The sequence below is a fragment of the Mercurialis annua genome, linkage group LG1-X, assembly GCF_937616625.2.
Source record: "Mercurialis annua linkage group LG1-X, ddMerAnnu1.2, whole genome shotgun sequence".
Classification (NCBI taxonomy): domain Eukaryota; kingdom Viridiplantae; phylum Streptophyta; class Magnoliopsida; order Malpighiales; family Euphorbiaceae; genus Mercurialis; species Mercurialis annua.
Genome location: NC_065570.1, coordinates 5,360,699 through 5,383,315, shown reverse-complemented (window position 1 = coordinate 5,383,315; position 22,617 = coordinate 5,360,699). Strand labels below are relative to the sequence as shown.

At 32.6% G+C, this 22,617-nt stretch overlaps 4 protein-coding genes across 4 annotated transcripts; all 4 read right to left on the bottom strand.

The window, feature by feature from the left end:
* Positions 1–3,742: 3,742 nt before the first annotated feature.
* LOC126681597 (protein VACUOLELESS GAMETOPHYTES-like) lies at positions 3,743–4,735 on the bottom strand. The gene is made up of 2 exons (XM_050377170.1): positions 4,677–4,735; positions 3,743–4,178 (listed from the first exon to the last, which is right to left on the bottom strand). The coding sequence occupies exons 1-2, from the start codon at positions 4,733–4,735 to the stop codon at positions 3,743–3,745; spliced, it is 495 nt and encodes a 164-aa protein (XP_050233127.1).
* A 265-nt stretch (positions 4,736–5,000) lies between these two features.
* On the bottom strand, positions 5,001–7,008 carry LOC126665362 (60S ribosomal protein L13-1-like). The gene is made up of 5 exons (XM_050358140.1): positions 6,898–7,008; positions 6,401–6,526; positions 6,183–6,316; positions 5,538–5,696; positions 5,001–5,450 (listed from the first exon to the last, which is right to left on the bottom strand). Exons 2-5 carry the CDS (start codon positions 6,504–6,506, stop codon positions 5,229–5,231), a joined length of 621 nt encoding a protein of 206 aa, XP_050214097.1. The 5' UTR covers positions 6,507–6,526; positions 6,898–7,008; the 3' UTR covers positions 5,001–5,228.
* Positions 7,009–7,703: 695 nt separating this feature from the next.
* On the bottom strand, positions 7,704–13,656 carry LOC126686006 (pentatricopeptide repeat-containing protein At3g18110, chloroplastic). The gene is made up of 5 exons (XM_050380017.2): positions 9,792–13,656; positions 9,497–9,697; positions 9,128–9,218; positions 8,135–8,884; positions 7,704–8,037 (listed from the first exon to the last, which is right to left on the bottom strand). Exons 1-4 carry the CDS (start codon positions 13,367–13,369, stop codon positions 8,306–8,308), a joined length of 4,449 nt encoding a protein of 1,482 aa, XP_050235974.1. The 5' UTR covers positions 13,370–13,656; the 3' UTR covers positions 7,704–8,037; positions 8,135–8,305.
* A 4,921-nt stretch (positions 13,657–18,577) lies between these two features.
* Positions 18,578–21,568, bottom strand: LOC126664464 (late embryogenesis abundant protein At5g17165). Its single transcript, XM_050356855.2, has 2 exons — positions 21,279–21,568; positions 18,578–19,063 (listed from the first exon to the last, which is right to left on the bottom strand). The coding sequence occupies exons 1-2, from the start codon at positions 21,392–21,394 to the stop codon at positions 18,799–18,801; spliced, it is 381 nt and encodes a 126-aa protein (XP_050212812.1). The 5' UTR covers positions 21,395–21,568; the 3' UTR covers positions 18,578–18,798.
* Positions 21,569–22,617: the final 1,049 nt, after the last annotated feature.

The window sequence follows — 22,617 nt, the reverse complement described above, 5'->3', positions numbered from 1 at the left end:
AGAGTTCAATTAGGAAAATTATTAAGATCTACATATTTTATTATTCTCTTCTCCATATAACTATATATTTTTTTCATTTATTGCATTCAAAATACAATATCCTTTTCTTTTTTATAATACTAATTATATAAAATAAACTACTTTAAATATTTAATTACTATTATTTAAACATTTAAATTTCTAACTAAGATAAATTACTTCCAACAACTTATTATTTTAATTTTTTTGATAAATAATATTTATATTTTTATTCTCTATAAATAAAATAAGCTATTTCTAATTAACTACTTATTTTATCATTATTTGATATTTTATATACTTAAATATAATTACTATTATTTGACGAGTCACACTACGAGCCACGTGTGAAACACGTAAAGCAACACTAGTTCATTAAAAAAGTATATTTTGTAATGAAAAGAGACTTTTTATATCCATAATTTTATCATTTTATTAAATGTATTACAAAAATTTAATTTGAGCATTCTAATCCGTCAATATTAAAAATTAAACTACATATGTTCAACTCTTAATTTAAATTTATTTTTAAAAAAATAAAATTATTTATTTAATATATTATTATTTTACATAACTGATCTTTCTTATTTCAGTTTAGCAATGATAATTTAGATTTAAATTGAGAATTGTGTGCTCAAAAGTAGATTTAAATTGAAATTTTAATATATTTGTTTTAATATATAAAATTGATGGACATAAATTTCCAAATTATTTTTTGGAGATATATTTGATACAAGTAGTGCAAGATGTTGATTAAAAAAGCATTTTTCCTTTTAATATAATTACTACTAAATTCATTATACATTAACTGAATATTATATATTTTTTAGTAATTTATCAGGAAAAATTTATTTTTTTACAGAAAATTACAAAAAAAAACAATTACTGAATATTTTAGTTATAGATTTAAAAAAAAAATTATGTTTCAAACTGAAATGACTGGATTGGATGACATGACAAATAAATAGACGAGACATGGTAAATCTAATTGTCACGTAGGATATTTCAGGTTGACGAGCCTTTGGCTGAACAAAATATTCTCTCCCTTCGAATAAAGTTGTCCACTACCTCAATATCACATAGTTTAAGAAAATATAATTAATATTATAATTTAATTAATTTTTTTTGTTTTTTCTATTATAATATTTAATATAGTTATCAATTTTTTTTTTATATATATATATATATTTCGATAGCTAGCAATAAATACTAGTTCATTGGAGAATTTTATGTAAAGATAATATAAAAAAATAAAAATTATTATTTTATTAGAAATAAGCAATAGTTTAGAGGAAAAAAATGAACTTTATCCGGATTATTGGTAAAACATTTCACCGTCTCAACCTGGAACATAATATTAAAAACGTCATTCTCAAAAAAATAGGACAAAAACTTCACAGTTTTTTCATTTCGTATCAAATATCTCCTACCAGTTGCATACCCATGTGTAAAATACACGAAAAAAATTAAAATAATTTTAGTATTTACTTTCTAAAATTGGCATTTAATCGTTTTAAAATATTAATCTTGGCTTTTATATAGTTCTAATTTTCAATTGAATTGAATAAAAGTTCAAATTTGTCATTTAAGTACTTCATATAGTTTTAATTTGCATTTTTATTATAAATAAAATTCAAATATAAATCAATATGAAGAGTGTGTTTGAATTTTTTCCATTTCAATTTAAACAAATGACTATAATTAAAAATTAAAAAATAGATCAAAATTAAAATAATTTAAAGATGAGGGCATAAGCAAAAAAAATCAAAAAATAGAATATTTTTTGGATTATAAGCAATAAAAAACAAAGCATGTAGACACCAAACTATAATAAGGGATGCTTTAGGAACCCCTCATGAGTTTAACATCCTAATTATTCTTTATGAGTAAACCTTATATATAAATTCATTGAATCTCTAAAAAGCCTTCTCAAGGTTGAAGGACGATCCAGCATAAGTAAAGACATGATGACAACGTCGTCATTACTAAGCAAATCTCCATTCATAGCATCGAATATGTTTATTGCCATTTTTGTGAGGAGAAAACGATACTGAAAAAGAGGGAGCATGAAGAGATAAGAGAAAAATAGAGGAAAAAAGTGAAAAGAAAAGAAGGAAATATTTGAGAACTATTTATAGAAAGAAAAAAAAACAAAGGCAAACCAAAAGATAATAACACAAAAATCAAAATTTCAAACAATAAATTAGAGAGACAAAAAATAGAAAAGGATAAAAAAAAACAAAAAAGACACCAATTAATATAATGCGAAGAAAATTTCGGAAGACGAGGCGATGTGGGTAAATAACAGTCGAAGACCGTAAAGAAAAGACAATAATGACGGGTGCCTGACGTTGAAAAAACACTGAAATACGACGTAAAAAAAATAACTGTATTGCAACCTCCGGGTTGGAGCAACGTCCCTCCGATTTTTGAGGTAACCTCCGGGTTGGAGCAACGTCCAAACCCTAGGCTACCTCAAATACCAGAGAAGCGACGGTCTCGAAACAAACATCGAAATATATCAATCCCGGAAAAAAAGGAGAACAGTCAAATTACTTTTTCAAATCTTAGAGGTAACCTCAAGGTTGGAATAACGTTCGAATCCCGAGTAACTCCAATACTCAAGAAACGGTAATCTGAGAAAAAACAACTGCGAGGAATGCATAGAAAACTTAAACGGAACTTACGGCGCACGTGCGAAAGAGGAATTAACCTACAACGCAAGATTTTTTGAATTTTAGACGCGATTTCCGGATGTGGAAATACACCTAAATCTGGAAATAAATTTAAAATTGCGGCGACCTGCAAAATCTAGAAAAGGACGTTGCACCCATTGAAGTTGCATCTAGAAGAACCTAGGCATAAATACTTAGTCGACGCGAACTATTAAAAGGGGATTAATGATGGAACACTATAAAATCCAAAAGTCGCACATCACTTAAAGAAAAAAGACGACGCGGATAAACCTATAAAAGGGGTTATGGTCTCACTCCCTGACCTTTCTCTACACACTTATTATACTTATTAAATACCTTACTAATTTAAGTATCGGAGTGAACTCGGAACCTAAAATTCGAAGTTCTCCTTTAACCGTTTCAAATATTTGTTTTCTACAGAAGATCCGACTTGCTCATAGACCACCTACAAGGCTACAAATCCATCATAAACTATATCAATTTCCGAATATCAATTATCATGGACGTTAAAACCTTCAAAGAATGAAAATATCAAATTCATATTTTGTTCACAATTAGAAAAAGAAACAAAAGAGGATTTATTACTGAAAACCCAACAATGTAGAAAATGTGAAGTTGAGAATATACACTTGATTTCCCTATCCAAGCAGGGAAATCTCAATGAAGCTCATGAATTTCTAAAACAAATGGTCGAAGCTGGAATTTCTATCAATTCTAATAATTTTTATAAAAGTCTATTTGAAACATGGCCAATTCTAAATCTTCATTAAATGGAATATTGATTCACCAACAGTTCCAAAGGAATGTGAAGAATCAATTATTTAGCATTTAGTGAGGTATTTTAATAATTAAGCCCTATAAATTATCCCAAAGAATGAAACAAGAACGAGAAGAAGAACAAGTTGGGACATATAATATTATCGATCAGACAAAAACAACAACGACAACATTGAAAATCAAAAGTAAAAATAAAAACAACATTAACACCGATCACTGATCGACTTGAACATCTTATATCATCAAATTAATCATCGATGTCTAATCGGTAAATTAAGATTAAGCCCAACAGCAGGAGGTGGACGTGGACGACCAGTTGGTCCTAAGATACAAAGAGTGTGCACATCCACGTGGCAAAGACTACACCTGTACCTCCGATTAGTACAGACGCCCTGACAAGCCAAACAATAGGTGTTGCCGCGTGGCAGCACCAACTGCAACCGGCAACGAGAGTGCTGAGGGTGGCCGGCAAATTCAGGCCACTTGGGGGCGCAGCCGACGTGTGCTACAAAACGACACCCACTGGCTAGGCACTTGCTATGCCCGGTAGTAATTAACATTTGGCACACGTGGCACTTGCTGTTGGTCGTAGGAATTGGGACACCCAGCTTATAAGTTAGCTTGTGGTCGGAGCCTTTTGCATGCATGTAAGAGTAGTTTGAAAGACTCATCTTCAGAATGTATTTGCTAATGTGAACCAGGAAACTGTGTGTTAAAGCATTTTATAGGGTGTCAAATGATAACCTAACCCGTCATTATAACTCAAATGATAACCTAACCCATCATTGAAAGTCTTTGTTTAATGTATTTGTTGATTAACTAATGATTTTGTTTATGATTAAACTTTTGTTTAATACTGGCTGGCTCTAAGTACATGCATTTATTCTCACAGCCATCGGATAGCTTGTCCCCATATGCAAATATATACAAAAGCAAAGTTGGTGTGGTTTACAAGTGTGAATAAAATAATCTTATTTTCTATTCTTTTATAATTTGTTATCTGATTGCCATTGGTATCCCTATTTTATTCTTGCTTTCTATAAATTGTGGGGTAATATAATACATAATTTGTTATCTGATTGGTATGTTAGCCAGTGTTGTAATAAAATTAAAACTTAATAATTAAAATAGAAAAAAAGATCAAAACTCGACCATCAAAATGAAATATAACAATAGTTTGGACACCTCATATCTAATCCCCATAAATTGTGACAGGTCTCAGTAAAATACTGGATGTAGTCCATTGAGTATAACTTTGCTTAAAGTGATTATTACAGGAGCAGACTTGTTAATCAATTTAGAAAAACGAGTTTTAAAAAACAAAATGTCCCTACAGCTGAAGAATTCTTGTGCAAATTTTGGCTGTTTAAAGATAGGCATTTGAGTCAAAACAAAAAAGATGCTTAGGCTCTCAACTTTCAAAGCACCGTCCAAATGCTTGAAGTAGTACAGAATAATTTCAAATCATAATGCGCATTCTAAAAACCCTATCTTAACTATGAAATCGTATAGATCAACATCATCGTGCCCGTCGATTAAACAGAGTACTATTCAAAAACAAAACTGGCAACAAGTCCGACATCATAGTATATAACGTTAAATACTCAAACCCATCCAACGTTAAAAAGGCTAAAACTGCTAACTTGCCAAAATTCCAGTAAACAATATCAAGCAGAAATTCAAAAGGACAGTGCTGTATCAACACCTTGAAAATGCTGATTAAATGTCTCAAAATCCCTACTTCTTTTCTTCTTTCTCTGCCTCGGCAGCCCTCTTCAATCTCACACCAACATGGCGCTGGTTTGTCCTCTCAATACGCAACTTATCGTATGCCTTGAATGACTTCATTTCATCGGTTACCTTGACAAGCTCCACAGATGGTTGCTCACGTACAATTGGCATGTATAGCCCTTGGACTTGGGTTGCTGTTGCCAGCTCCTCAGCAGAAGAATCACCAGCCTGCACAAAAAAATTATGTAGTTTGAGAAGAGATCTTAGCAAATGTATATATATTTCGGATTACCATCCCATAGCAACTACATATACCTTGGACTTGCGAGCACGTCTTGGGAAGACGACCAATTTGGCCTTGTAGGTCTTCAACCTCTGAACATTGGTTTGTAGTCCCTCCAAAGAGCGGTTCTTCCTTCTGTGATCAACAGCTATTCCAATGGTAGGGGCAAGTTTCCTTGGAATACCAGCAGCCTGGTAAGTGAAAAAGAGTTAAAGAAAACCACACCAAAAATACAAATATGAAAAGTAAAGAGCTAAACCAATTACAGAGCGTGATTTAATACTTCAGTTTTTCATTCTCTAATGAGAAAAATTTGACAAGAAAAGTTTCCTGAGAAAAAATGCCTTCATACAAAATTTAGCTCATTTTGAAACCTAAACAAACTTATATAAGCCCAACACAAAATTCTGACTACCATGAATCCAGTTACAGTAAATATCACACAAACTTCTGAATATCAAGAATGCTGGTTTCATTAAATATCATCACATTCATTCTTAGCCGAGTTCTATACTCCATTGAATATAAACATAGACCAGCAAACATGCAAGCAAAAGCAAATACGACAAGTAAACAAAAACATGGGAGCATAATAGTCACTACAATAAGTAACAGGGAACGGAAACTAAGTATACAATGGATACCAGACAGTTGATATATTGATTAAGAAAAAAAACCTTGAGTTCTTCAAGAGTGAACCCTCTACCAGCCTTCAATTTCATATTATACTTCAAAGTCATTCCATGAACAATTGGACGAAGAGGTCCAGCTGTGGGACGAGGAAAGATCTTCACAGCCTTCTTTTGACGGGCTGAAATGCACAAGACAATCACATCAATACAGTTATGAATTCTGGTCTCCACAATGGGACTTCAAAAACAAAAAGCAAACCCACCAACACGTCTCCGGGTCTTTCTAGCAGGTTGGTTGAACCAAGTCTTGACATAGTTCTGCCAATGCTTCTTGAAATGCCCATTGGGAATAACATTGTTATGCTTCATTATGACTTACCTCAGCACCTCTGCAACAAGTAAATTAAAAAAATTATCAATAACCCAAAAAATCACACACAAAAGGGCAGATTATCACACTCAATACTCACATATGATCAAGTCCAACACAATTAATTTCATCAAACAGTATCATCATCTATAAATATTAATAACAACTAAGATTAAAAATGATAAATTATAGCTACACGGAAGCAAATTAAACTGGATTTGAATACAAGAATAGCAGCTGAATCTATGGTGAAAAAATTAAAATAAAATGAAGAAAAACAAACAAATTAACAGTCTTAAACCCTAGAAATCAATTGTAATTATAAAACGCTGATATAATTATATTGAGGAGACGGTAATCAGATGCATTTGCGAAGAGGAGAGAACTTACAGTTGCAGAAAACTCTGGTTCTCTCTGTCGTTTGAGCTGGAAGCGGCTTTTGAGCATCGACTTTGAGCAAGGATTTAAATGCATCCCTAACACGAACAAAACCCTAGAATTTTTGTTGGGCCTCATTCGGGTTTGGGCTTTAGTTTAACCCGAATTTTCTTTTATTTCGAGCCCATATGCATCTTATTTTTATAAATAAATATCAACTTAAGTCTAAATAAAAACTTAATAATTTAGGTGGAATTTTTTTACCGTTATTGTAAAGGCTGGACATATTTTAATCTATAGCATCCCTCAAAAAATTATTGCACATAATTGTTGCGCCATGTCATTCGTGCAACAACCAATGATACGTTAGTCATGTGGAAAAATTAATAATTAAAAGATTATCTATCGCAAATGTCTATTGGCTTGTTATAAATATGACGGATAAACACTCGCATTACTCTAGTTCAAAATTACACTTCCCAAAAAAATATTTTTTAATTCATTAAATATTAGCATAATAATATTCTCATTAATAATCAAACAATAAAATTTAAACATATCATCATTTTTAACTATTATTTTACTAATTTAATCAAATTTATCTAAATTATATAAAAAAAAAATTAACAAAGGTCGAGGTTGGATTGCACAATACATATTTAAATCGCCCGAAATCACATGCTGCAGATGACGGGTCTATTTTTCCAAAAAAAAATGTTACATAAAGAAACAAATAAAAAAATCACTTCGTTGATTCACTTACCTCCTGCAAAACAAGCTATAAATTAATCTGCCTGCTAATGATATGATAGACAAAATCAACATAAATATTTCACTTAATTACTGTAAATGAACACTTGTGATTCAGTACAATAGCTGTATGACAAATTATTTATACATTTGGCTTTTAATGCCAAATAATCAAAGCTAACATTACATGTTACAAAAATTCTTATATAAACTTGCTCATGTAATTTTTCAATTACAAATTGTTGTTCATACTTAACATGAGAATAATCAAGTAAAATTTGGAACTCAATTGATTCAAATCGATCAACAGAGTTGTCTTCGGATCATTAGAATTCGCCTTCAAGAATCAAGATCATTATTAAAGTCATGAGAATCTCGTCGTCTTGAATTCCATTACAGCAACTGCATCAAAATGATAAACTATGGTGAACCTAATCAAGATAATGCTCAAAATCACAATTTTCAAGTTCAAGGAAAATGTTAAAAAAAAAAATCTCACATTAAGTGTGATGACCAGAGATTAGCTGCATCTGCATACCAAGGTCTGTGATATGCCAGAATTCTGAAGTTTTATAGTACTTCATGATCTGTGATAAGAAGGCAGTAATCATCCCGACAGGGCGCCATGTAATTTCGACTCAAATGATGTCATCGTTCTATATGAACAATATTATTTCACGGTTTGATAGTCTGAACTAATCTCTTCAGGATTTGACAGCATGTTTTTCCGAACAAATCTTCGCCTTCTTAATTTGTTGAGCTTGTTCTTCCTCTTCAGGTCAACCATATTCAAACCAGCCTTACGCTTAAGCTTTTCAAGCTTTTCTTTTCGACCCTCTATGTCAGCTTTAATCGCCTTTTCTCTTTGATCATCTGACAGCAAAGCCAATTTTGCAAATTTCTTCGGCCTTACTATTCCAAGTTTCTCATTTATCTCCTTAAATGCAGGAACAAGGCCGCGCCTTATGAAGCATCCCTCCATAAGCTGCATGGAGTTTGATTCAGGGAGAGATGGAGCATCTTTCAACTCGAGGTCCAAGCAGAAAGGGGAGTCCTTCAACCACATTCTGAGGGAATGTGCCTTAGCTATAAGGAGCCCGGTCCGTGTTTTACACGGAAGAAATGGAGACCCCATCTCCCAAAGGCACGCCTTCAATGTGTTATTAAGTGAAACCATGTTGTACTCGGCTGTCCCAGTTATAAGAACCACCGACTTAGGAGACATCGGATACCCTTGTAATGAAGCATCCTGCCACATCATTAGATGCATATATTAATTTTTAGTCGAAAGCTGTCTCCAATAAGGGTCCAGCGGAGAATTTACAATTAAGTCGATCACAATAATTTTTTATACATGCATACACGCATTTGCAAATGCATACACTCAGATTTCCTAAGTGCCTTTCAATTAAAAATCACAATACAAGTTATAACTAGCGCATAACTACCATATGGCTCGTCTAAAATCAAACAAATCTGTAAGAAAACTTGCCTGCATGTGATCAAGCCATAAAGTAAGGCCGACGAGAGCTGCACCACCTGACAACTTTCTAAAATCAGCTCCCCAATCCTGTTCAGCCACCCTACATAGATCACATTTGTATGAACAAAATGCAAGAAAACAAAAGAACCAAAGAGACACTTAAGTCAAACATGTTGTGTGATTTAAGAAGTATTGTTTCTTTAAGTACTTATTTATCTTTCAAAATTCAACAAATAGTTCCCTCCGGGAAAAAATTCAGCAGGAAGCGACACTTAAATTAATTCCGTTTTCAAGCTGCTCACTCGTAATGATAAATAGTAAATGATGGAGAGACAAGATCATGTTCATTTTCTTAAGCTAACTGCTACCAGCACTGACCTGAATACATCATGGCGATAGATGTTCCTCTTGACTGCCAATTGAAAAACCCAAGAAGCGGTTGCTCGAAGTTCAAACGCCCACAACAAATCCTCCAAGGCATTAACAAAATTAAAGGCTGCATTATCCTCCATGGTTTCAAGCGTCTCAAGACAATGATCCACCTCTGAAACTAGTGAATCAGATCTTTCCATTAGAAGCCTGCAAACGAATAATCAATCAGAAAGAAAATTCCTTAAAGTCGACACATGCAGGAGATTCCAGCCTAATAATGTGAATGAAGCTTAATAACTACCTGAGCGGAAGATCAAATCCAGAATCTTGCAGAGCTTTCAAAAGTAAAATGGCTTCATGTGTTTGCTCGGAGAAACTAGCAGCTCTAATAAAGCATGTCCATATTCTGTGATCCGGTTCCAAACCTTCTCTCTTCATCTCCACGAGCTTCTGAATTCCGACATTGTAGTCTTTATTTCTAAGATAAGCATCAATCACAGAGCTATATGGTAATGTACTGAGACTTAAACCTGTTTCTTTCAAATTGCTTAACACTTTTTCAGCTTCCTGAGGCTGTCCACAGCTGCTATAGGACACCATAAGTAAGTGCATTGTTGCGATAGTGGGCTCAACTCCTGCATCCTTCATCATGGTTAATATATTTTCAGCTTTTGAGTGGTTCTTTGAGTCTCTATATATTTTTATCATAATATGATAAAAAGAGCGATCCAATTTAGATCCGTTGGTTAGTAGCTCTTCGAAAAGTTCTTCTGCTTGCACTACCAACTGCTGCTTACCAAAGGCAGCAATTAAACTTTTGTACGTATCCAAGTTCGGCTCTAATCCTATCCTTCTCATTTCATGCATCAGTGAAAAACCTTCTTCCGGCCTGTGGTCTCTGCAGTACATAACGATTAATGTGTTGTAAGTTTCCTCATTTGGTTGAAGTCCATCTTCTTTAATCCGTTGGTAAATTTGAATAGTCTTCCTGAAATCCTCAATTCCGGTGTATAACCTGAGCATAGAATTCCATATTGGAAGATCAGGCTTGAATCTTGCTTCTTCCATCTCAGTAACCATGGCTTCAACATCTCTTACCCGTTTTCCCTTACATAACAATCCAATCATTACCCTATAAAGATGCATGGTAGGATAATAACCCGCAGCTTTCATTCCGTGATATATTTTCCGTGCTTCAACTATGTTGCCTGCCCGTGCAAATGCATCAAGCGTCAAAAGAATAGAACTTTTGCTTATCTTAAAGCCCATGTCTTGCATCTCCTGAATTACCACATAAAGCTCTTCCAATCTTTCATCAACAATCAATGCTTGCAAAAGACCATTAATTGAATCAACAGTTGGGGAAGGACCGTTCTTCATCATCGTATTGAAAATCGCCCTGGCTCGCTCATAACAGCCACTTTCTGCATAAGCATGTATTAAAGCATTCCAGACCTTCCGATCCATATTTGTATATCTTTGTCTAAGATTCCCTACCAAGCTTTCTGCTTTCTGCCATTGCTTCAATTTTCCATATGTCTCAATCACAGCAACACCCATGGAAATATCATCAAATGGAATGCCTTCCACTTCTGCCAAATCAATCAGATGATGAGCCGATTCAGGGAATCCCATTTTACAATAACAGAACACCATGTTTCGAAACACAGACTCGGAAGGTTTGACACCACTGAATCTCATGTCAGAAAAAATTTGAGAAGCTTCAGCAAAGTATTCATTTTCTTCACAGCACTCAATCAAGGATTCAAACATGAAACAACTATCAGCAAATGAACTGAGTTTCCTTGTATCATTGTATTCCTTTAGCGCAGCATCCAACTGCTTAACCTTGCATAGCGTAACAATTGAAGCTTCAATGACCAGTTGGTTTGATCTAGGAGCATGCTCTTTTAAGAATTTAAGCAAGTCGAGTGCTTCTGACTGTCTTCCAGATGAAATATATGAGCTCAAAATAGATAACAGATCCTCACCGTCAATTTCATAGCTGCCACTGATGGCCAGCCTAAGCATTCTTGCGGCATCATCGTAGCATTCACCCTTGACAAGAATAGAAGCAATAGCTTGGGGATCCATACCACATACTTCTTCCATATCCCTAATAATTCTTTGAACATCCTCCACTTTATTTTCTTTTCCAAGATTTTGAAGCAGAACCCCATAAACAGTAGTATCTGGAGTGATACCATCACGAACCATTTCTCTGTACAGCATCATCGCCTTAGTTGGCTCATCAAGTCTCAGGAAGACATCCAACATAATTGAGTATGCGAGTTGATCAGGTCTAATTCCAGATCTTCGCATGCAATCAAAAGTCTCTTCAGCCTCCTTTCTTTGGCCCGTCTTTGCATACCCACAAATCAAAGCACTATAAGTCCTCAATGTAGGTTTGACTCCCATGTCCAACATCTCCGACATCAGGCTAGCAGCCTCAGCCATCTTATTTGCCTTTCCAAGTGAATCAATCAAAACAGTATACGTGACTGCATCAGGAGTTCGACCTGACAACTTCATCTCCCTGCAAAGCTGTAATGCTAGATCATGTTGGCCTTGTTTTCCATGCATGTGGATAATAGTATTATAAGTCATCTCATCTCTGCTAAAGCCCTTCTTCACCATCTCCTCACAAATCTCTTTTACCTTAATTACATTCCCTTCTCTTGCAAAAGCATACAACAAAGAATTGTATGTTACGGCATCAGGGGAAAACCCTTTAGATTCCAATTCCTTAAACAGGTGCTCCGCTTTGCCAGAATGTCCACATCTTCCGTAAACTGAAATCATGGCATTGTATGTCCATAGATCAGGTTGACAATGATGTTCCTCCATGTCATCAAAAACCTCTATGCCCCCCTCCAAATTCGATTGACGAGAACAAGCACTAATAAGAGTATTATAAGTGATTACATCTGGCCTAAGCTTCGACCTTCTCACCTCATTTAAAAGCTCAATAGCCACTTTAGGCACCATAGCTTCAGCCTTCAACCTAGCATTTATCAAAGTATTAAAACTAACGAGATCAGGCTCACATCCCCTCTCACGCATTAAATCAAGCATTTCTTGAACCTTCTGGAACTTACTACTCCTCGCATAAACACCCATCATAGCATTATACACTTGCACAGTATTCTCAACCGAAGACTCCGTTCTCGTAAACATTTCCACAGCCAAACCCTCCTGGTTCGCCTTACCCAAAACCGCCAAAATAGTGGCAAGCATCCGCGGATTAGGCGAATACCAATTCCGCAAATTCAACCACTCATAAACCTCCAACGCACGTTGCCAATTCTCTTGGCCAACCCACTTCACCACAAAACAAAAATCCGTGGGCGTCATTTGTACTTTTCGCGCATCCAACACATCAGCAACAAACTGATCAGGCTTCAACCCTAAAATCCTATCAGTCAAAAACTTCACTCTCTCCCTCCAATCTTTCGCCCTTTTAAGAGCCAATTTATTCATTTTCTTAACCCTAGTTCTACTAAACCTCCCTAATCTCTCTTGGGCCCCATCATTCTCATCAACACACTCTAAAGATCCCATTTTTTCACTCACATCATCAATTTCCAACTCGGGTGGTTCATCAAACAAAGGAGCAGTGGGTGAAGGAGGATTAACATTGAATTGGGTGTTAGGGGAAATGCAAGAATCAGTGAGTTTAAGGTGTGGCCATCTGACTGATGGTGAAGCCCTACTGTAACTAAATTTTTGAGATGTGTTAGAATTGCTAGTGCTTTCAGTTTCATTTAGCTGGGTTTCAGTAGTTAATGAAGGTGAGTTATGTAAAGAACAAGATAGAGAAGTGCTTTTGCATACCTTTGAAGGTGTTGATACAAAGACTAGCATTCCAGAGCAAGCCATAGTTCTTGATTAACGAGTTTTTTTTTCTCCAGCTTCTTGATTTTTGAATATTCGGGGCTTATCAGCTAAAAGCCTAAAAGATAGAAAAACAAGGGAAGATATTTTGGGTTTTTTTTGGCGGGGGTGGTGGTTGTTGTTTGACAGAGATAAACAATTAAATTATGTTGTCTAATATATTCAATTAATCTAGTCCAAAAATATTAAAAGGAATACGGCATACCGTATGGCTTCTTCTTTTTACTCAAATTGGTTTTGTCGTCCCAATTTCTTGTCTGACACTGTTTGATTGAAGCTCTATTGACTGTTGGAAGAACTTCGGAAGCTTATGTTTTATTTCAGTTTCGGGTTGAAGCCATTACCAAAATTATATTATTATTTTTTTTTGACAAATAAAATTAATTTTGTCAATATTATATAATAAAAAATTATATAATATTGACAAAAGGTGCACATTAGCCTCTATGGTCACTTGGAAATATTTAAACCATTTAGACTTATGTGGTCATCAAAAATGTTACAAAAAGAATCTTAGCGTTTTTGTGATAAAATAATGTAAATCTAACCAATTATAGTTTAAAACAAATACAACTTTCTTTTTAAATAAGATAATTAGTATATCATAATATGATATTTATTTGATGACATTAAAATATTATAATAACTTTTATACGTAGTGTGGTAATATAAAAGATTATATTGAGTCACCCGGCACCCGGCAATTTGTGACAAATACACTTGTCAAATATCTATGATCTTATTTTGAAGATAAAGATTATAATACACAGGGGCGGACCTAGGGAGAGCTCATGGTGGGCAGTTGACCACCTTATTATTTTGAGCCTTTGAAAAAATTTAAATAGTTAGTTTAATAATATAGTTTTTCCTCTTTAAAATTTATACCATTACCCGCCTTAAAATTTATATTTTATCATTTTTTCCCATCATATAAATTTCCAGTAAAATTTTGCCCAACTTGACAAAAATTTCTGAGTCCGCCACTAATACTACAATATTGTTATAGATATAGAAGCTTAGAGGGTTTTTTTTTTTTTTTTTTTTTAACAGAGATATACAAAGAAACATACTACACTACTACACTATTACAATATAAACTATACATATACTGCCATTTATACTTGTATGCAAATCCGCCATGCACGTCATCCACACCGTGTTACGTTGAATGCATCGCCTTAACGGGCTCGCCAACTTGACGGAACGATGCCGCATCCGCTGCTTCTGACGCTTCTGACGCTGCTCCAATACCTTCAATAATTCTTCAAAACTAATGAGATATTTTTAGATTAAAATGTGAATGACCGACGGTTAGTAGAAATCAAAAATGTAACGAGATCCTTTTTAGATTAAAATGTGAATGTCCGGCGGTTAGTAAAAATCAAGAAACTAATGAGATCCTTTTAGATTAAAATGTGAATGCCCCACGGTTAGAGATACTTGATAGCATCTCCAATGGTGCTCTTTATTTTAAAGAGCATCTTTAGTAAAATAAAAAGTATTTTTAAAATAAAGAGTGATATTTTTATTTTTATTCCAATAAACCCTCTAAATTTAATAAAAAATTATTTAATTTTCATACATAATAATAAAGATATTAAACATTAATAACATTAATTTAATGAATTATTTAATATAATTTTTTTATTTAATTTAATTTTTTAAAAAATAATACTAATAATACATATAAATAATATAAATTTATTTTTATTTTAAATTATTTATTTATTCAGTCTCAATATTAAAAATAATTAATAATATATTTTAAAATAAAACTAACTAATTTATTTTTTGAAATTTAAAATTTGATCTTTTAAAATTTGAAGTAGACTCTTCTCTAAATTTAAAAATTAGAGAGTCCATTGAAGTTTTAATTTATTGTCAAACTCTTCAAATTAAAAAGTTTGACAATTTTAAAGAGTTTTTTGTAAATGCTTTTAAAAAGTTTGCCAAGCCATTAAATAACCAAACCAAACCAATTGGTTTAGTTTGATTAATGGGCTTTTTATATGTTTTACGGGTTTTTTCAGCCCAATATCTTTTATACGGGCCAAACAATTTCTTTACTTTTCATACCGGATTTTATTACTTTGTTGACCTAGAATTTTAAATTCTTCTCTTTTTTACGAACTTCCTTCTCTTAGCTCTGAATTGGCGGTTTCTTTTTCTTTTTTCTCTGAAAATAGCGGTTTCTTTTCTTCTTCTCCACACGATTTCTTCTTCTGATAGTCGTCGCTCTTCATCAAGTCTCAGTGCCGCTCCACTGCCGCCTTCGTTGTGCCGCCGCCGTTTTCTTATTTTTGTGTTTTCTTTTTCAGATCTGAACCGGAATTTATTGTCGGAAGGAATAATAGATATCAGAAGTTTTTAACGATTTTAAAAAGTTTTTTAAAGGCATATGATCCGATTTTGAAACGAAAATATTCACCGTTCTTCTTATTCTTCTTTTTCATTTTCAGATATAGAAATTGTTTTATTAACTGTTTTTAAGTCACAGTAATTCTTTTACCATTAAACATGTGTAAAGATTATCTTTAAGGAATGTAATAATAATTTTCATGTAGATTTTATGTAATGAAAATATGTTATTTCTGCAGTTTTACTATGTTTGGTTATATTTCTGCGTTTTTTTAATTCTGCAGCACGATTTGTTGATGATGGTAGATTGATAAAATTATTGTAATGTTTCAGTGTTGTTGATTTTATGTTAATTTTAGGTTGATAATCGGTTGATATTTATTGATTTTAACATTGACAAATAAGATAATGATGTTCGTGAAATAAACTAAAAAAATAAAAATTTAACTGAGACTAGATAATGATATGTTAGCATTGGGAAAGAAGACAAATAAAGATGTTGAATTATTATAATGTTATAATGTTGAAATTGTGTTGATTTTCGGTTAATATTTTGTTGATTTTAACATTGGTGAAAAAAACAATAATGATATTGAATTATTATAATGTTATAATGTTGATCTTGTGTTGATATTGTGTTGATGTTATGTTGATGTCAACATATGTAATAAACTAACTGATTCAAATTTTTCAATCTTTTTTATACTAATTTTTATTTTTTCAACATTTTTTCAATTTAATTTCAATTTTTTTATTTTATTTTCACATATAATGTGTTTTTTTCGTTGATGATAAAATCAACTAAATATCAACATAATATTAACGCAATATCAACATAAGATTAACATTGTAACACCATAATAATTTAACATCATTATTTTCTTTTTCACAAATGCTAAAATTAATAAAATATCAACCGAAAATTAACACAATGTCAACACTATATCATTACAATAATTCAACTTCGTTATTTGTCTTCTTCCATGATGATACCATATCATTATTTAGTCTCAATCTAATTTAATTTAATTTTTTAGTTTATTTCACAGACAATATTATTTTATTTGTCAATGTTAAAATAAAAAAAAATCAGTTGATAGCAACATAATATCAACATAAGTCAACATAAAATCAAAAACACTGTGATATTACAATAATGCAGCAATCAATCATCATCGACAAATCGTTCTGCAGAATTAAAAAAAACACAGAAACACAAGAAAAATGCAGAAATAACATAATTTTATTCCATAAAATCACAAAATTATTCTACATAACATGAAATGAGAATTAGATTCTCTAAAGATACTCTTTTATACATTTTTAATGGTGAAAAAACAGTAAAAAAAATTAACAAATTACAGATCTGAAAATAAAAAAAAAGAACAAAAAAATTCAAATCTGAAATCAAAACGATAAAAGAAAGATGACGGCGAGACGAAGACGGAACTGCGAAGGCAGAACGATGGAGGTGGAACGACGGAGGTGGAACAATGGAAGAGAAACGATGGAAATGGAACAGCGGAGGCGGATTTGTGCGAAGAACAAAAGGTGAGTTGAGAGAGAGAAAAATATTTGGTTTTTGAGGATTTGACTTGGAGTAGAAAATATATTTTTTCCGTATAAAAGTAATAATCTCCAGCGTGTATGGTAGTTTTCATATTGAAAACTCTTACCCGTATAAAAGATATATTTTTGCAAATATTAGATGTTTATGTAAAAAGCCCTTGATTAATTGGGTCGATAGAATTGGATTTGAAAAATTGAACTTGCAGATGAGATGCATATTCAGAAGCGGAGAGACTTCTTCCCACGCTTGAGCTTGTCTAATCCCTTATCCGCCATCCCAAATCTTTTATTTTGCAAAATACTCCTCAATTCTTATTTTATTTTAAATAGGCTTAATCACCAAAAAAATCCACCTTTTAGCCCCTTTTCAAATGCACCCTGACGTTGTAATTTTGTCAGCTGCACCCTAATTCGCACCTTTGGTTTTCAATTCCACCCTTAAGTACTAAATTGGTCTCTTTTTCATTTGAAAAAAATTAAAATAAGTCATCCATTTTTAACTTTTTGTGTGGAAAAGAGTTCAAACGAGTACTTTATAAGGGTTTTTATGAATTTTTCCCGAGTGAAAAAGAGTCCAATTTGATTTTGAGGGTGGAATTGAAACCCAAAGGTGCGAATTAGGGTGCAGCTGACAAAATTACAACGTCAGTGTGCAACTGAAAAAGGGGCTAAAAGGTGAGAGTTTTTTTGGTGATTAAGCCTTTTAAATATAGTTACTAAACTCTTGTATTTTACAATTAGCCCCCTAACAATTTTTTATGTGCAATCAGACCTTCTCATAGTAATATTCCTAATTCCGCCCCTTATCCCTTGTCCTAAGAAGACATGTGAAATACTTTCTTCATCATCTCCTAGTATGTGACTATTGGTTCAGTTCTGTTCATTAATTTTCTTAGGGACTAGTATGCCCATACGTAACTTCCCAACCAACACCCCCAACAACTAGGAGAAAGGCACCCAAAGGAAAAAAGAAAAGTGAGATTAGGAGATGAGATTGTGCATCGTCGTTTGTCAAAGGTCCCGACGCTTCTATTGGACCACTGAATTTTGGCACTTTTGCCAATAACGTTGACACATTATACATTCATAATGACAATTTCATCTCTTTATCTTACTATTTCTCAACGTATGATTAGTACTCCAGAGTCCAGACCATACTCACCATCTATAGTCGATGCCAAAAACTAAAAAGTATGACAAGGTCGTTAGCTAAAAGATAAAGATATAGGAACGGGAGCTATCTCCACCGAATACAAAATTCCAACATCACAAACAAACTTATCAATACATAATCCAAAAACCATCCATACATCACCCATCGCATAACACCGATTGAACAAATAATAGTTCGCGTACGTACGTAACTATAGTTGTCACGACGGCAACCAAACACTAATTCTGCAGTTTTATCTGATCCACATTAAGCTAGTAAGTCAATTCGTAACGTTTCACACCATTTATTGGGAATACTGTATATACATATGGTCTCAGACGTGGTGGGGCTTCTCCAAGTCCTCGAGACTGGTAGGACGGAACCAGGCCTTCTCCTCCAGTATACCCTGTCCGCTGCTGTCAGGTGAGGTGGAGAAGCCACCCTCTCCGCCTTTCTCGGTGACAGGCCCAAAAACACCAGTTTGAGGGTGTGGTGCCCAATACTTGTCGGATTGGGGGTCGATCACATCTTCTGGGACTGCACTTGGACGCAATTGATCGTCAGGGTTCTTGTCGTATGCAGATGTGTGTGCTGCCCTCCTGCACTCAATTTGATGATTAATTAGTATAAGTTTAATCATTTGTTACTCAAAGTTGGTGGTTAATTAGTTGGACAAGCATATCATATCTACCAGACAGAAAGTTCGGGTCTGCACTGGCAAACAATAAAAATGTTTATTTAAGACTTAACCCCACAATACACATCTAAAAAGTCTAATTCAAGTTAATGCTAGTACCTTTTTTAATTAATTGAGTTAGGCACATTGAAATTGGGATGTATGTTCTATAATAGTATTAAACGCTCTCTAATTTCGTATTCTAATCTTAAATTTTGAAAGAAGACAAATAAGATCCATTTGATAATTGTACTATTAGATTTTTTGCTTCAAAGTAAGATAAAGATCATGTGACCCACAAATGACTCAACAAGATAAGGATTTGCGACAGATCCAATTTTCTTCTTAATAACTTCCAAACTTGATGAAAACTTGATACGACTATGGACAAACCAAGTATTAATGATATTATTTGTATTTATCTCAAAATTAGAAGAAACAACTATTACAAGTCTACAGCATTTAGCGGCAGATTTTATCCGAAAACAGATGGCATTTTTTATTTTGTAGTATAGGACAACTAAATGTGAGATGAATTTCTAGGCTTATCAATCTCAAAATAGGTTTTTGGGTCCTTCTATCATATCCTCAACTTTAACATGTAAAATATGAACACTCTTCCACTAAACAATAGCAAAATAACAAAATAATCAAGTTCTAACGAACATGAGAGTTCAAGTTCATATAATCTACAACCTTAAAAAAAATGAACGGTACAATAAAAAGTGTATAGATTAAATTAAATTGATCTATACCATTTATTTATTTTATGAAGAATGCGGATTAAATAAACTTTGGCTCATTAGAATTTGTCTATTTAATATTATATTAACGACCAACTTATTAAAAAAATGTTCAAATTTCTTCTGGTTTAGCATATACTGGGGATATACCAACTTAGCTGGTCCAAATAAAATAGTATTAGGAAGTGATTCATGCTTGACAAGTTGTATGCCATTACTCATATAACTATCTTTTACAACTATAATTAATTAAATAAGAAAAGAAACTAGCACGTTACAGAAATAACAAATCAAAATGCCTCACACACTATGTAATTTTGTATAATTAAACACAATTTCTTTCTTTAAATCTATTTTAAATAATAGAAATAGGCTTTTGAGAGCGACCCTAATCTAAAATCTAAAGAAAACACAAGTGGCAAAGCTCACCCAACTTCTTGGAACTTTCTTATTTTGCTATTAAAATAATAGATTTAGTCATATAATCAAAAGAAAATAATAAAAATTAATACACAAATTACATATATTGTTGAGGACGAATTTGATATGAAAAGTAATTATATGCAGAAGAAATGTAAATATGATTTTTTAAGATGACTAAAAAAATGTGATCAGTATTTCTATCAAGAAGTGGATAAAATTACAAAGATGTTAAAATTACGAATATGCCACTTGGTGAAAAAGTTGTCTTATTCGGAAAGTTTTTTAGAAAACGCCAGGTCCTTACCCGTAGAATCCGTAAAGATCAGGTACGGCATCGTGCGATTAGATTCGAAAATAAATTAAGACATATTTCAATATTCAAAATAAAAAATAAAAAATTCATGAAAATGAGACAGCAAAAAAGTAATTAAGCAGAATAAAATCCAATTTCATATATTCTTTGTTTGATTAACATCAAACTTTTGGATCTTATACTAACAAAAATGATCATATTTTCAAGAAAATAAAAAAAATCGCATTAAAAAGAACAAAATGAAAGATGTTTTACATCGATAAAAATGAGGCTACAAAAAAAATTATGTTTCATTTAATAAAATCAAAATTTTATATCCGGTCAGGCTTGCAATTACAATCTATCTACAAAAAAAGTGACTGGTCTGAAAAGTTTAATTTATTTATGATTTTCATGAAATAAAAGGTTTAATTATGATTTCATTTCTCTAATTATTCCTGAAAAGCACAATATAATTATACTTCAAGAACTAATTCAAGATCAAAATCAATCAATTAAAAAAGAAGACAAAAATGGAAATTAATTAACTTAATTAAATGGAAAAAATCTTCAAGTAAGCTGAAATAAGCAAGAAATCTAGAACTTACTGTTCACTAAATATTGGCTTCAAAATCCGTAAGAATCAAAATAAAAACATAGAAATGGAGAAAATACAGAACCTAGCAGCTGAAGAAGAAGCAGAAGCACGGCGAGAAGAATGAACGGTCCAGATCTGCTTAGCAACTCGCCTTCCCAAGATAGCGATCCCTTGAGTACTCTTCGAATTGGCGGCCATACAATTTCACAAGAAGATCAAAAAACAACTAAAAACGAAGCAAATTGATCGATCAGATCAGACTTTTTTTCAAGAAATTTAATCGGTTGGTTCTTAAGAAACAGCACAATCGCCTCTCTTTATATAAAGACTGGTCAGTGGTCAGTGTGTGTGACCCGATTGTAAACCGACCAGCTCAACTGTCTTTCTTTTTGCTTGTCTAAACGGTGCCGTTACGTCTTGCTTTTTTCTTTCTAACGGAATTTTTGTTTTGGGGGTCGTTGGAGTTCACGTGAAATGGAATTTTGTAACGGCGATGTTTATCTTTGTTGGTTTTTATTTTGGTGCGAATCGACACGTGGAATATTCTGTTTGTTTTGGAGTGGGATAACGTGTTTTGATATGACGGTGTTAGTTGTTTGTATTTTTATTATAGCCTATTATTTTGTAGTTTAATCTTTGAAAGATCATATAGATGTCTTTGTTATATGACTTTCACTCTTTGTAAGTTGCATTTTCATAATTGACTCTATCTTGGAAAAGAAATATCACAATCGATAAGTAAATTTGTGTATCAAAAATTAATTTAACTATTTATTTTAAGAATAAAAAAAGCTGCACTATATAAACTAAAAATCTTATATTTATCAAATACTTTTTCATTATCATATTTCTAAATAAAAATAATATAAAAATCCAACATAATTATAAATCTCATTCGTATCTTTTTACCGTATACAATATATATTTTCAATTGATAATTTGGCAATTTTAGGCACAATGTTTTTTTAAAAATTATGTCATATTTTCAGGAAAAAAATAATCATGGGATTCCTATAATTTATCATTTTTATTTAAAAAATCCCTACTCTAAAAATATTATCTTTCCAATCCTTATAATAGCCAAATTTTCATTTTCATACCCTTTCCGCAATTGGGAGAATAAAAAATTGCAAATAGAGAACTTGAATAAACGTAAAAAAGGACATAAAAATTAAAAATTGAAAATATAGAAACTGAAAAGACAATATTTTTGGAACAGAGATTTTTGAATAAAAATGGCAAATTAAAACAATAAAATTTTGAAAGAACTAATTTATTAGTTATCAAATTTCTTACCAATAAATTGTAATTTAAATAGCATAAATATTGCGTATTAATTTATATTGGGGTTCAATTCACTCCCTAAACGCTTTCTGTTCTCTAATTATAAAAAAAGGCCAAATGTTATAAAAAGGTCAAAT

Bases quoted from the DNA above. Each gene is read 5' to 3' on its own strand.
- LOC126686006 (XM_050380017.2), bottom strand. From the start codon at position 13,369: ATGGCTTGCTCTGGAATGCTAGTCTTTGTATCAACACCTTCAAAGGTA. The intron at 9,219-9,496 runs GTCAGTGCTGGT...TGATCTATGTAG, and splicing joins TATCGCCATGATGTATTCAG to GGTGGCTGAACAGGATTGGG. The intron at 8,885-9,127 runs GCAAGTTTTCTT...ATGATGTGGCAG, and splicing joins TATGGCTTGATCACATGCAG to GATGCTTCATTACAAGGGTA.
- LOC126681597 (XM_050377170.1), bottom strand. From the start codon at position 4,735: ATGGACTACATCCAGTATTTTACTGAGACCTGTCACAATTTATGGGGA. The intron at 4,179-4,676 runs GTGTCCAAACTA...GGTTCACATTAG, and splicing joins TTATGGGGATTAGATATGAG to CAAATACATTCTGAAGATGA.
- LOC126664464 (XM_050356855.2), bottom strand. From the start codon at position 21,394: ATGGCCGCCAATTCGAAGAGTACTCAAGGGATCGCTATCTTGGGAAGG. The intron at 19,064-21,278 runs GTTCTGTATTTT...AATTGAGTGCAG, and splicing joins GCTTCTTCTTCAGCTGCTAG to GAGGGCAGCACACACATCTG.
- LOC126665362 (XM_050358140.1), bottom strand. From the start codon at position 6,506: ATGAAGCATAACAATGTTATTCCCAATGGGCATTTCAAGAAGCATTGG. The intron at 6,317-6,400 runs GTGGGTTTGCTT...TGTGCATTTCAG, and splicing joins AAAGACCCGGAGACGTGTTG to CCCGTCAAAAGAAGGCTGTG. The intron at 5,451-5,537 runs GTATATGTAGTT...TTTTTTGTGCAG, and splicing joins GACGTGCTCGCAAGTCCAAG to GCTGGTGATTCTTCTGCTGA.